This window comes from Caretta caretta, chromosome 4 (assembly GCF_965140235.1).
Source record: "Caretta caretta isolate rCarCar2 chromosome 4, rCarCar1.hap1, whole genome shotgun sequence".
Lineage (NCBI taxonomy): Eukaryota > Metazoa > Chordata > Testudines > Cheloniidae > Caretta > Caretta caretta.
In genome coordinates, this window is record NC_134209.1 from 28,130,074 (window position 1) to 28,144,662 (window position 14,589).

General features: G+C 39.9%; 1 protein-coding gene across 1 annotated transcript; it reads right to left on the reverse strand.

Moving 5' to 3' along the window:
• Positions 1 to 13,022: 13,022 nt before the first annotated feature.
• On the reverse strand, positions 13,023 to 13,379 carry LOC125635514 (histone H2B 8-like). The gene has a single exon (XM_048847272.1). The coding sequence runs from the start codon at positions 13,377 to 13,379 to the stop codon at positions 13,023 to 13,025; it is 357 nt and encodes a 118-aa protein (XP_048703229.1).
• Between the last annotated feature and the right edge of the window lie 1,210 nt (positions 13,380 to 14,589).

The following is a 14,589-nucleotide window of genomic DNA, read 5'->3' on the forward strand; positions in this document are numbered from 1 at the left end:
GGGAACTGTGGGATAGCTACCCACAGTGCAGTGCTCCAGAAGTCGACGGTTGCCTCGGTACTGTGGACCCACTCTGCCGACTACATGCGCTTAGAGCATTTGTGTGGGGACACACACAATTGACCGTATAAAAATGCTTTCTACAAAACCGACTTCTATAAATTCGACCTAATTTCATAGTGTAGACAAGACCTTAGTATAGCACAAACTATTGGCATGATGGAGAGCAGCCTAGGGTTCAACTCAAGCTGCTAATTCAAGTTACAAGCCAAGTTATCGTGTCGTCATTGCTATTTTAACTTGAGTTAGCTACCACAGGTTACCTAATCTGAGTTAAATCCACTACCTATTTTTTTGCAGTGAAGATTTAGAGATTGGCAGCTACTTATGCTGCTGGTTCAGAGAACAGAAAGACAACTGTTGGAATATGGAAAATTGCTACATTTAATGATAAACAAAATTTCTTCCTCCTCCAAGGAACTCCCTTCAGAAGTTTGACTGTATAAAATACCAGGCATGTACAAATGTTGTAATTTATCCCCCATAACTAGTAATATTGCTATGCTTTATCATACTTATATTAGCATTATTCTTCAAATTTCCAACTATTGCATTAATACTGCTCTTAGCGATGGTGGGAATGTAGACACTCAGATACCACAGTGATGGGCAGCCATATAAAAACATAGGCAAACTGACAGGGCATAGACATTTTATCCACCATGTTTTCTGAGCCTGCAATGGCACTGGTAGTATTAACAGACAATTTGAATAAAAATGCTGGGGTAAACAAGGCCCATCTGAGCTATGTGCAGAGCCATGAGGAACCAGAGGGGAGGAGGAGTCCATGTAGTCTAGTGATTATGACTAGGAATCAGTAGATATTCTTTTCCAAGCTCTATCGAAGACTCACTGTTTGATTTTGGGCAATTCTGTTAAACATTTTGTGCCCCAGTTTCCACACGTGTAAAATAGGGATGACAATACTTTACTCTTTTAAAAATGCTCTCTTTTGTGTCAATGAAAAGTGCTAGTTATTTTTTTATTTCTATTTTATTTCAGTACTTCACAACTAATAATTTGAAAGCGTAATCTTAACTGTGTTTGTCATTTTACCACCTCATGTTCCAATAGCTACAGAATCTAACTTTTCATTTGAAACTTCATACAGGAATATTATTTTACATAGCGTCTTGAATACCAAAGGATCCAACAGTGATAAATAAATATAGACTACTTGATTTTCCCCTCCTTTGAGCAAGTGGGGAAAGGGTGGGTCTGTCTAGGAGCTGCATACAACTCTCTGATTCCATTCCAGCCTGATCTCGGAGGCTGCTCTAACTTAACATTATTGGCATAAGGTCATTAAGAGAATTCCACGGTATAGTCAGAAAGCAACTCCTTTGTGCAGATATATACACACAACACCACCCACTGTAGTAATTTCTGATGCATGGGTAGCGACCATCTGATGCATAGCATGCAAGACATGTTTTCCCTGAGGATACCCATTATGAAAAGTTGCTATTGGGTCTTGACTGTCCACCCACGCAAAATGGGATCGCTGCTTCTAAAGTCTCACTGGGAAGGCATATTTGTACAGAACATATTTTGGAACCTTGAAAATTACGTAATTGGCACGGTATGCGGTGATCAATACAGAGCGGCTGGGGGCCCTTTTCTGAGTGACCCCCCTCAAGGATCCAGGGGCCAGCCATAGTTGGGAGACAGTCCCTAGTAGCGCATCCCTGTGAGCGTCCTCCCTTGGGTTTTTCCAAGGAGGCACGATTTGTGCCTAAACTACTAAGGAAAAGTATATGTTCATTGGTATGCTCCAGCTGCCCTGTTCCTGTCTGGCAATGCAAAGCATCCATAAACTCTTCTGAACAGTCTGGCTGAGCTGTAAGAACAGCTCCTTTGCATTGCTGGCGCTGCATAAGGCAGCTGGAGTGTAGTGGTGAATCTGGCCCATTGTGCTTTGTAACATACTTGTATAGGGCACTTTGGGGTGCAAATGAACCTCCCAGTGCCTCCTCTGGGCCCCTTAAAGCTGGGAACTATAGTTGCAGGGCATGTGACTAGGAGCAAGCACGTGAATCTCAGGAAACCAGAGATAAGGCTTCCTGCCTCTAATGCTATGCCTACACTGGGAACTAGCTTGCATAGACATACTTGCACTAGCTTAATAGTAAATACTATTTTTAACATGCTAGCTTGATGAGAGCGAGCACGAGTATGTCTGTGTGGACTGGGAATCACATCCCTGTCTTGAAGTGTAGATGTAGCCTTAGGATGGGGCAGTTGGAAGGTTGTGTTCAAGGTTGGGGATTTATTAATGTGGGGGTCTCTCCACAGTAGCTAAAAGAAAGAGTGAGTCCTCTCCCCTCCGAACTGGTGGAAGCTGTGGAAACACTGGGAGGTTAGTGTCAAGTAATTGTGAGTTTATTCGCTCTTGTTTGGGAATTCTTATTTGAAAATAAAGCCAGTCAAGAGGAGAAGGCTTGGACTGAATAGTTGGGAACTTTATTTCAACTTCCCTGGCCAGTGAGTTCACCCACCAGCGTAAGTGCTATTTTCAATTGATTATAAGTTTAACTTATTCATTTTTACTCAACCAGTCTTTATCCAAACTCAGCAAAGTAGTGAAGCCTCACTTACAACTGTATTGTACATTCCAGATTTGAAATTTTAAAAGGAAGCTATTCTTCATTTATCTGAGCTCAGAGAAAAAAAAAGTTTGGAAAGTGCAAACAAGCTCGAATAAATCAAATGGCAAAACCACATTTCATTAAACATTCCAGAAAGATAATCCCCTTTGAGTTTCAAATAAGCATTCAAAAGCTTGGCTAAAAGCTTTTATTTTATTTTTCTGTTTGCTTACAAGTGTGTGAGTAGATGCTTAAAATGCTGCTGTGGTTTGTTATAATATGGAAGCTTAAATAAAATTGACAAAGCAGTGTGTTTCAAATTCTCATTCTATAAGTTCTAAGTCTTTACTGTTGTCTTCATCAATTATTATGCCTGTGTTACTACTGCAATAACACAGGTGTGCATGGCATTTTACCAAACAAGTTAAAACACAGATCCAACTTAGAGGAGTTTACAATCCAGTTCAGATGTAATACAACAAGGGGAATGACAATAAGTTCAGGAGGAGATTATGGGGAGAATTCACACTAGCTCATATACGTTGCAAGCATTTTGATCAGGCTAGTCATTTCTTATAGACCCACCATAGTCCTCCTGCTCATTTTGGGTAACAGAACACTTCCAATGTTTAGTCAGGCATACATATAAGATAGCCTGACCATCTACAAACTTTAGGACAAACTGTTTAGGACAAACAAATAGAAGAGGAGCAAGGTGCAAGTTGGAACTATAAGTATTTGATAGCCAGGGTTGGATGGTGGCTTGAAGAACGGACTGGGGGTGGGGGGGAAAGAAATAGAAATAGGAAAGAATAATAATGAAGAATTAGTCCCTCCAAATGCCCTGTGGTGTAGGAAAGAGTTCACATCTTCCTAGGTTTCAAGTGTGATTATGGTCATATAATGGGGAGCACAGGGCCATTGAGGATGGATTTAGACCCAAAGCTTAAGTTTCATGAGTCGGGTGACTAGAACTCCCTTTGTTGGTCCCTCGGGTAGCCATAACAGTAGTCCTTCCTTGGGGCAAGGCATCTTGAGAAATAAGACGGTATAAAACCCTACCCTTTCCACAACTGAAGAGAGGTCTGGAAGGAAACCAGGTATGCTGATGGGCTCACCTGGACGTTTTGGGCAAGTAAGCCCCTTCTATTTATTTTGTGTCTGTGTTTGTTTTTAACTGTGTGTATATATTGAGACAGATAAGGGCCTATGAAGCTGGGGAGACAATAATGCTGTTTTTGAACAAATAGAAATAAACCCTGCTGCTTGCAGAGAAACTTCTATTTTTATCTGTTCACAAATTCTGCAGAAATGTCTCTCTTTTGGTCTGGTCTGCCATAGATCAAAATTATGGTTATCTAAAAGTGGGAGCTTACCCAGTGAGCAGGTGTGCTGACTAAAGTAATTTCAACTACCTTTTGTTACTGTGCCTGCGAGGATGGTCTCATGGGTAAGGCAGTGGACTGGAGAACAGCACTATTCCGACTCTGCCATAGATTTTCTGTGTGGTGCTGGCCCAGTCACTTATGCTGGGATTTCAGTGTTGCCAATTCTTGGCATTTTATAACAAGTTTTGCAGCATTTGGTGCTTTTCTTAAAGTCCCAGTTCCTGGAGCCAAGTGACAATCAGAGAATCCGAGTTTCATTTTAAAAAGTAGTATGTTTTTAGCCCTTGTAGTTGTGGAGAAAAGCTTGAAAATGTGACCTGAGTGTTAACCTTAAAGTTCAAAACTCTGAAGGCACAAAGAAAGAGAACTAACAAACAACAACAATAATAACTAATAAATTATTATTATTATTTATTTTAGAATCTCATGGGTTTTTTAGGCTTGACTCACGATTTTTGAACACTTGGCATTGGCAGTAGTGAGATCTTCAGAATGGCATGTGAATGGAATATAAATGCCTGTCTTACATTCATATTATAGTGAGTTACGTGGCTAAACTTCCATAAGATGTCTTACACATTTAGCGATTTCACTGCACTGTATGATACCTGTCTGTTTGTCTTCAGTATTTGCAGTCTCTTTGGTCAAAATCGTTCATTTTTTTTAATGTATGTGCATAAATCGTACTGAAGTCAATGGGTCTACTTGAGTGAGCTAGGCAGGGAGAATTGGGCCCTTTTTCTACAAGGTGTCTCTTTTTAAAATCTCTTTTTTGTTTTAATTCTTATTTTTTCCCTCTCTAGAAATCTTTATGGCCCTAGTAGAGTGCTTGTCTCTGCACTCCTGAACTCCTGCTCTAGGTGCCAGGAATACCTAATGATGATTCAGTGTTCTATGTCTCTCTTTGTTCTTAAATTCATAAAAGCTGAGTTGTTTTATATTGTTTAGTTCTTAAACCCAGTCTCCTTTGACATGCTGAAGCAAAATGTTTCCTGATATTCTCCCTGTGTCCTAAAAACAAGCTGTATGTTCATTTTTCTTCCACATATGGGACTGGGATAATACTATATCTCTTGAAATCATTTTTAAATTAATACACAGTAATTTTTGAAAGCCATTTAAATTCCTAATGAAAAGTCACCTGAGACCATAGTACAAAATAAATACATTGTTATTGATCATGCAATAAGGTATTAAGGTAACATAATAAGCCTCTCCCTGAGATGTTATGAATTCGCCAATGTTGCCATTTCTCTGCAGTGAGAGATGCTGCTGTTTTAATGCATGAGGTCCAGAAGTGCAGTGGAGTGATTTGCAGTATCAGTGTTGCCACTGGGACTCTCTAGTGTTCTTCCCTATTCCTGGCTATTTCCCCCCTCCCCTATACACTACAGACCTGGAATCTAGCTTAACAGTGATGAAATACAGATTCATTACTCCTGAAATGACCCCTGTCTGCAATATCCCCTTAATCAGCAAAGTAGTGCTTTAAGATTGGGCTCAGTGACTGCAACCGTATTTATTACAAAGACACACATTGAATAATTGTATATTTACCAACTTCTGTTTAACCTCGAGGTTTGAGTCTTTCATCCTTGTGATTGGATGGACCCTCTCTACAAAGTGAAAAATAATCACAAGACTTCACTCTCTCAGTATCTCATTAGCATCACTCTTCTCTCTCATTCTTCACCCAGATTTTATGTGTGAATGGACACCAATTAGGCAAGAAGTTCATTTTGAGGGATTTTGTTTCCAGTTTAGAAAGAGAGAGTCTCCTTATTCCACTCTTGCACTAAAGGTTTACACTCAACAGAGAATATATAGAATGGAAGTAAGTTTTCTTACGTGCCTCACAGGGGCACCCTTTCATAGAGTATATTATTGGCTTGTACTGTAAGCTTCATAGAAAAGGGTCCTTTCAGAAAATATTTTTCTCAGTTATGGTTGATTAGACCAGTTGACCTTTTCTTATCATTATTCACAAATTGGGAGTGGATCTTAAATACATAAATTGTTTTTCTAATGATGTAAGGAATTTAAAAAACAATTATGTTTTGTTCCAGGTAAGTGGGGGCTGTCAGACACTTTTTTTTTTTATTGTTCAGATACTCTGAGCTTTCTGATCCCGTTCAGCTAAAGCAAATCTCCAAACTTTTTTAGGTTCAAAAATTGAAGATGTCAGACAAAGAATCCCCCCACACCCCCCGTGTAACCCGTCCTCCATGTTTCTCTCATGCTCTGGCATGCCATGAAATCTGAGGGACACAAAATGCCAGATAATTTAGTGCGGAGCTGCCAGGAGCTAACCCAGATTCATCCAGGCCCCTCAACTCTATTATACAGCAGCGAGGGGAGAACTGGAGGCCAGATAAGTTATAAGGGAGGCAGATGGGTCCCTGCAATGCACCAACAGGGGAAGAGGAAGCAACGTCATTTTACTGATAAGCCCTTTCAAAAGGTATTGTGTGTGGTTCAGGAAATGCATGAAGTTTTGGGCTGTTTCCTACTTTGCTCAGACTGTTTCCCCCATCCTTGGGGTTCCATCCTACTGAGAAGGACCTTACATTCCTTCTGGATCTCTGAGGATCTCCCATTTCTGGCCCCCTCCCCCCCGACTTCACCATGCTTCTCCTCAGTTTAAGTCCTTTCTGAATGAATGTCCTTTCTGTGCCTAACAATGCTGCTTGTTAATCTATCAGATGTTACTTTTGAGCAGCAGCTACCATTATGCTTTGAGCTTTTTAATCCCACACTGTTTTTTGGTTAATTTCTTAATATTACTTCAGACCCTGTAAAATACATAAGAATAAACTATAGAGGTCCACTCGGCACTTAATAAAAACAGGCTTATCTTTTCCAGGCAGACAAGTTAATGGTTCTACTGACACCAAAACTTTAAGTGCATGCCTGGCATAGTTCAGCACAAATAGGAAGTTGGCATCTATGTGGTTGCAACTTTAGGACCTGCTTTTAAAAAAAATATAATTTGTTGAAATGTCTACTAAAAGTGAACAGAAAAATAAGCCTGTCCCTTGTTAAATTTTCCAATACAGAACTAGCAAACAGGTACTTTTAAACTGAATTCTCTTCCATTTTCGATTGAGGGAAGACAAAAAACACAAGAAGGAACAAAAGTAAAGTCTCCATGAGGGAGAGAGAGAGAGAGAGCACAGTGTGTGTCTCTACTTTAACAGGCTGCATGTGCACTGAACACACAATACCCGCTTCTTCCAGAAGACAGCAGATTCCCCTACAATTTTAAAGTTACAGTAATCAGAAAAGTCAGTACAGTTCGAAATATACATGTATCACAAGTTTGCGCCTATTTAAAGCAATAGGAATAGGATCTGGCTCAGTGTTTCTGTTCATCATTAACAAAAATAATTCTGTTGAAATCCCTTTAAACTTATTTTCTTTCTTCATATCAGCAGTGCCTACCAAGATATATCTGTAAATAAAAGCTTTCTCCTTCATATTCAGTATGATCTCCCTGTTTGATTCATTCAGTGAGGCCACAATTCAGCATTTCTGATGTCATAATAAAGTTCCATGGTAGCAATTGTGGCATCAGAAGCATTGAACTGTAGCTTCCCTGAATGAATCAGGCAGGAAAAATAGGGATAATCGTCAAGGAGGAAAGTGTATATTTATACACATGTACTATTGTAATCAACAGTGACAGGAAAGGAAATGCACAAAAAATCATGATGGTTTTAATGAGGTTTTTGAGTAGTAGTTCTTTAACCACATTACAGGACTCTTTAAAATTATAACAACTCAGGATGATCCTCACCCAGTTTGGTAAAAGTGAACAAGAAGAACTCTTTAAAGAGACTTTTAATCAATATTTCCCTTTGACAACAGGCGCTTCAGCTCTGCCAAGACATTTTTACTATGAAGTCAGTTCAGCATCAAAGTCCTAAATGATGCATAGGATTTCATGGCTAGCTCCTTAGTTTAAATGTTATGACTGATCAGTGGCAGAAGAAATGCCTTTTCATTTCACTGTGATAGCACAGGAAAGCCTCACATAGGGTGGCAAGAAACCGCCACTTTTTTCTTTCTTTCTTTTTTTAACACACATCCATCTAAGAAGTTTTTCCCCTACTGCGAAAATAGTTCAGTCTGAGCTATAAAGCACCCAGTGCAGACTATACAATATCAGTTCAGTCTCCACACTTATTAGCCTGTGAGAGCAGCTAACTTAGAATTGTTTTTTAATAATCACCAAAAGACAGCCTTCTGCTATAGGAATAGTAGGGAAATCTAAATGAGTGTTGCCTTGGGTGGAAGAAACAGCCAATATGAGAGGCCCCTCACATTGTGCAAACTCCTTAATGTGGAATTTTCTGTTAACAAATGCCCACCTGGTTATACCCAAATGTTTGGTTTTAATCTTGGTCCTTCCCTCTGTGTGTAACTAAAACAAATCAAAAAAAGAAAACACAAGTGCTTCTATCAATGTACGGTAAGTTGCAAACCAAGCTGAAGCAGATCACAGGCAAATGTGTCTTATGACTAATGAGAGGAGATGTGACAAATGTTTATAAGCCTGTGAAGGGTATATATGTGTAATGCAAGAAAGCATAGCAAAGAATAATGGGAATAAATGGGAGAAAGGGGAGTCTAGACCGAATCGCAAGAACAGAATTCCTGCTTGATCTTCTACGAAAAGATTGGATAGTGTAAGTGAAGTTGGATTCCCCACCATATAGGGCATGCTTAAATTGGACAGCTTAATATAGTATATTCTCCACTGTGGAAACCAATCCTGCCCTTGCAAGGGGATGATCAAGACAGTTCCATCATTGATTTGTGTGGTTTTTCGGATTCTAATGAGATTGTGTGTGGTAGAGCTTTGTTTATGTGTGGGGCCTACAGTAAGAACAGTGTTTGAATTACTCAAAGCAGGAAAGATCGATGTTTAAAATCTAACATCTGGGTATGCCCAGGATGACATTTCCTAACAAAAGATTCAGTGTTAAAGGTATATATTTATAAATACTGGGGAAAATGGGACGTGGTGTAGATCTAATGCTATTTGATATTTATGAAGTGTCAAGGTTTTATTTGGACAGAAATTTGGTAATTATCAACACTAGGGCCATTTATTAAGTTTGAGAGTAAATCAATAGAAAATTGGAATTCCATTTATTTCGTGACCACTTTGCATCTGCCTACTGTGCCAACTAAGTGTAGCAAAATGCAACTTCAGAACTGCCAGGCATACCAGATAGGTCATACACATTCCATTCCAGTTGCAGTGGCTTTCATCACGACAAACAAACTATACTGTGATGCAGAATTCTGCAGGAGAATGAGGAGAGGAGATGGCTGCAGTTGGGTTTATTTGAGAATTAATAGCCTTTAACTTTACCAGTGGGTTCAGTCCTGCCCGTCTTATTCAGCCAAAACTCCCAATGGATTTAATGGGAATCTTGGCTCAGTTTGAGGTACAAGATCAGGCTCTATGCCATTTAAAGCACTGATGAGATGATCTGCAGTAAGGTGGGGCTAAGAGATAAGCATTCAGTTTGTTTGGAAGGGTAGTGGGTGAATGATTCTGATCTTTGCCAAAGTCACCGCACGTCACCATCACACCTCAGAGCCAACAAAGCATTCAGTTAAAAAAAAATGAAAAAATAAATATTTTCCTGTTCTCCTTCAGGCAGGATATGTTCGGGACCTATCTTTTCAGTGACCTACAAAATTTTAAGAAAAGACCTTCCAGAATTTTATTGGCATTGCTACTATTAGACGAACTTCCCTTTCTCTTCTCCTCAGCCTGGAGGTCAGCTTTAAAGAGAGCATTAAGTGAATGGCTAATGGAATTAAGGGTATAATAATAGAAGGATATAGTGAGACAATTGTATTAACAAGAAATAAATCATGTTGAGTGTAAGGTAAGTGTTTTTTAATTGATTGATGGGAAGGATGCCCCATAGGTTTTTCGAGGACTAACAGCCATTTACCTCCTCATCTACAGTAAAAAGCCAAAAGAGAGAAAGAGATAAGAAAATTATGCAGTGGAGAGATAAATTATTCAGAGAAGATGGCCTTTTTGTGCTGACATCACTAATGTGAAAAAGCATTAAATCTTTGACACTAGCTGCATTCCTTGGAGGTTGCAATGGCTGGAACGAAGTATTAGAGATTAAAGCTGGAATGCTTCTTCAGCTTCCTTGTATGCCATAAGTGGCCTTCCAAGGTGATCTGGTAAACAGAGACCCAGCAAGTATTATGGATCCCAAGTGAAACGGTGATGCTGGATTTTTGAACCTGGAGACTCTATCTCTATTAAGAACAATTCTGATGTACTCTGTATTAGGGCATGGTGATATACATTACAATCATGAAGGATATCTATATGCATACATGTGAACAATAACAATGCAACGTTAAGGTTCTAAAGTGAAGGCCAACAGGCCAGACCCTCAGTTTTTGTAACTTGACCTGACTTAACTAGAGCTATGCCAATTTACACCAGCTGAGGACCACAGCCAGGAAATACAGAAACTCAGATTGCACCTGCAGTTATAACTCTGTCCCATTGCATGTATATATTGCAGTTGAAATAAGCAAACATTTCATTAAAAGGCAAGATTGGCTGCTGACCTCCCACCCACTCAAACCTGAAAAGCAAGGAAATGTGGCGTGAAGGGGTAGAATCTCCCTTGTCTCCCATGCATCAAATGAGATGCTGTGGCCCCCCACAGAGAATTGCCTTCCATTTGCAAGATACAGAGACACATTACACTCCCTACATTCATTTCACTGTTTAGGATGCAAAAACTTAACTTTAGCTTCATACTTAGCCCCCAAATTTTCCATTAACCTGGACCCCATATGTCCTTTCTGCACCCATGCCTCTCTTCCTGAGCTAGCATTGGCAAGATGCACGAGTGAATCAGGTGAAAAATGTCAGCAGGAGATGGTACCGCTCATGTTTCTCTGGCTCCCGGGAGTTTGGAAAGTCCATTTCTAGTGAATTTGTTAGCTCTGTTTTTGTGCTGACCTCTGCTACAACTCCATCATTCCCACCTGGCAAGTTCCATTTGCAGGGTACCCCACTCCATGTTCCACAAGTACCTTACATTGAGTCCAAGCCTAGAGCTTGGCAGTGTTCATCTCCTTTGTAAAGGAAAGTAAGCCAAACACACTTTGAAGGTTAGGGCACTGACATGAGTTTGTGGGTACAGTTTAAAGGCACTGGGTCCACAATGTCTTCACAAAAGGTTTCAAAGAGGTGAGATAGCACACTGAACATTTCAAAAACAAGTAGGTTTTAAGATGTTTTTATTTAGCAAATGTTAACCCCCTGTCTCTCACACCATTCAAACAGGCAACAAAGATCACATTCTTTTGTTAGTTCACTGGAAAATTATATAGATATATTAGATAGAGAAGTTAATGTGCCCCACTGAACTGAGAATCCTGACTCAGCTTTAACTATGGTGTTCCTCTGTAATACAGTCTTTAATTATGCAATTACCTACTATTTCTCAATTGAAGGAATGGACTGATTTTTTTTCTATAATCTTTGATGCATATTTGTACCTTTACTACTGTGTGATATTCTGTGACTGTAAAAAAAAAACAACCCCAACTCCTTCAACAATGAAATGCAACAGAAGCAAATATAGGAAGTGAAATATAATTAAGAAATTAAAAGGCAGTATGTCTGAGTGCATAGCTAAATCCACAATTAAAGAAGAAGGTAACAATGTTTCCAAAAACTAATTTAGGCCTGTTTTTGCTCTATATTGATATAGGTTGCTGTAAATAGAATCTTACAGTAAAAGACAAATACCTTGGGCTTAAAAACTTGCAAATTTTTGTGAGCCTTTAAAATGTGTGTACTCTGTTTGGTTTCATTTATAAAGTTAGAAATATCTTTGGACCTTCCACAACAGTTACGCAGGAGTATAAATTCCATCTATGACAAATCCCTCATGTGATTGTAAAGAAACTGTTTTACAATGTTTTAATGTTTTAAATGTTTTAAAGCAAAACTCTGGAAGTTTGCATAGGCTTTGGACAGAATAAAAACAGATCTTGCAGAATATTAGTTCATTATCTACATAACATACTTACTTCAAAACTATTGGAAAACGTACAATGTACAGTATGGAATACAGTTGCTTGATGTACTTTTATCCAAAGAGCAAAATTCCACTTGGTATGTGTAATACAAACCTAGCAGAAAAACCAGACACAAAACAATAATACTCAGTACAAAAGATAATTTGGTATATCAAATGCTTAACTTTGGAATGATAGACAGCCTGATTTTCAGAGGCGTTAAGTGCCTGGACTTTGCATTTCCTAACGCCTAATCTTGTAAAGACTTAATTATGTTCTTAACACCATGATGAGGAGTCATTTGAAAAGTTAAGCACGAGTCTTTGTAGGACTGGGGTTTTAAACTGGAACTGATGGTCCTCAACACCAATGAAAATCAGGCCCAGAACAACAAAATATATTCCAAGATAGTGTATGTTCTGAACGAACTGGTTGTGACCAATCCCCACCTAACTTCTCCTGGGAAGGAACTATTTTTAGGGACACTTTTGTGATTAAAAGAAAGGGTGATAGCTTTTTAATTTTTTTAAAAGTTTAGGATAAATATTTTTCAAATAATATTGACTCACAGATGATCCCTTTGGAAAGATCTTTAAAAGTGCTCTAGACTTTTTTGGTTACTGGTAAGAAAACAAAACAAAAGCCCACCTGCTCATTCATTCTCATTACTTGCCCATGCCTCAGAATGAGTTAGACCAGCTGCTGGGCTGCTCCAAATGGCGCCCTTGGTAGAGGGCACTTGGTGGACACTACACCTGTGGAATATTGATGTAGCAATGCTCCACTCTGACATATTCCAAATGTGTCCCAACTTCAGTATGCGCCCTACACTGGGTGGGTGATGGTTTTAGGTGTAACAGCTTCCCAGAGCGGCACAGCCCCCTGCTTACTTGGAGCTGGTTTACTTGGTCACCGCCTTGGTGCCCTCAGACACGGCGTGTTTGACCAGCTCCCTGGGCAGCAGCAGGCACACAGCAGTCTGGATCTCCTGGGAGGTGATGGTGGAGCGCTTGTTATAATGCACCAGGCGGGACGCCTCCCCAGCAATGCGCTCGAAGATGTCATTGATGAAGGAATTCATGATGCCCATGGCCTTAGAGGAGATGCCGGTGTCGGGGTGAACCTGCTTCAGCACCTTGTAGACATAGATGGAGTAACTCTCCTTCATGGTCTTGCAGCACTTCTTGTCTCCTTTTTTCTGGGTCTTGGTCACCGCTTTCTTGGAGCCTTTTTTGGGCGCGGGAGCTGGTTTAGGCATCCTGAAGACTGCAAGCAACGCACAATATGGTGAAAGGCAAAAGTTCAGCCACTTAGGGAGCTCCCCTCTGACAGGGGAAGTCTCTACTGGGCACTTAGGATACCTAGTCATGGAGCAGAACCCCATTGTGCTAAGCACTGTAAGAACACGGAACAAAGAGTGCAGCCAGATAACGGCCCCTTTGTACCAAGCAGCAATCACATATTATAGAATCTAGCCCTTTGTATTCAAAGTGCTTTACAAACATTGTGCCAGGTTCTATGCTAGTTTAAATCAGCAAAACAACACTGATGTCGATGGAGCCATGGTCATTGTACTAGCTGAGGATCTGGCCCATTATCTACTTCTTTGTATGTGTGTTCGCAGATGTAATCAACAAATAAAAGTAATTGCCCAAAGGCTGAAAAAGTGTTGTGGACAGAATAGAATGGGGGCAGAATGTGCCATATTTCTATAGAGCTAGTCTATCCCATATCTTTTCCAGAGAAGGATTAGAGGCAGAGAACAGTCCTACCATGCTGCTGCTGAAATAGATGCCTTAATATATTTCGTTCTAGAATAGTGCAATTCCTCCTTAAGGTTTTTCACATGTGCTGCCCCAGTTGTGCAACATCAGCAATAAAGATACTGCAGGGCAAATTGTGCCCTGTTACTGTTCTACAACTCCTCTACAGGCTAGTGGGGTAGCACAGAGGGAGTAACTTGGCCTGCAGAATCTTGGTAGTTGGTAGTGATAAATGAAAAGAAAGAGCCCAGTATATTGGTAATTGAGATTGTAAGCTGTTTGCTGGGCTGGCGGTTGGAAACATGTTTTTCCTTATAAACTGAGCCAATCTAATGCTGGTCTGTCCCTCCAAGTACTTGTATGGCCCCTCACCATAGTCCCTGAGCACAGAGGAACACATAAGATTCACCACAATGCAATTTCTTTTACAAGTCACTTTTCTATTGTGCTTTGTGCAGTCTCTCACTTATTCCCTACTTTTTCTTCTGGCATTTGACACTCTCTGAACTTTATTTCCTAATCTTCTCAGACCTCTTAGCTATATAGCTCTTAAACATGTGTGTTGTCCTCCCCTCAATCCTCCCACTCCTAGTATATTTATTGCTTGCTAACACCCCTCACTTTTGGGGCATGCATGAATATCTTTGAAAACTTTCCACTTCCCCAATGTATTTTCCCCTATGTTGTCTCACCATATTGACGTTC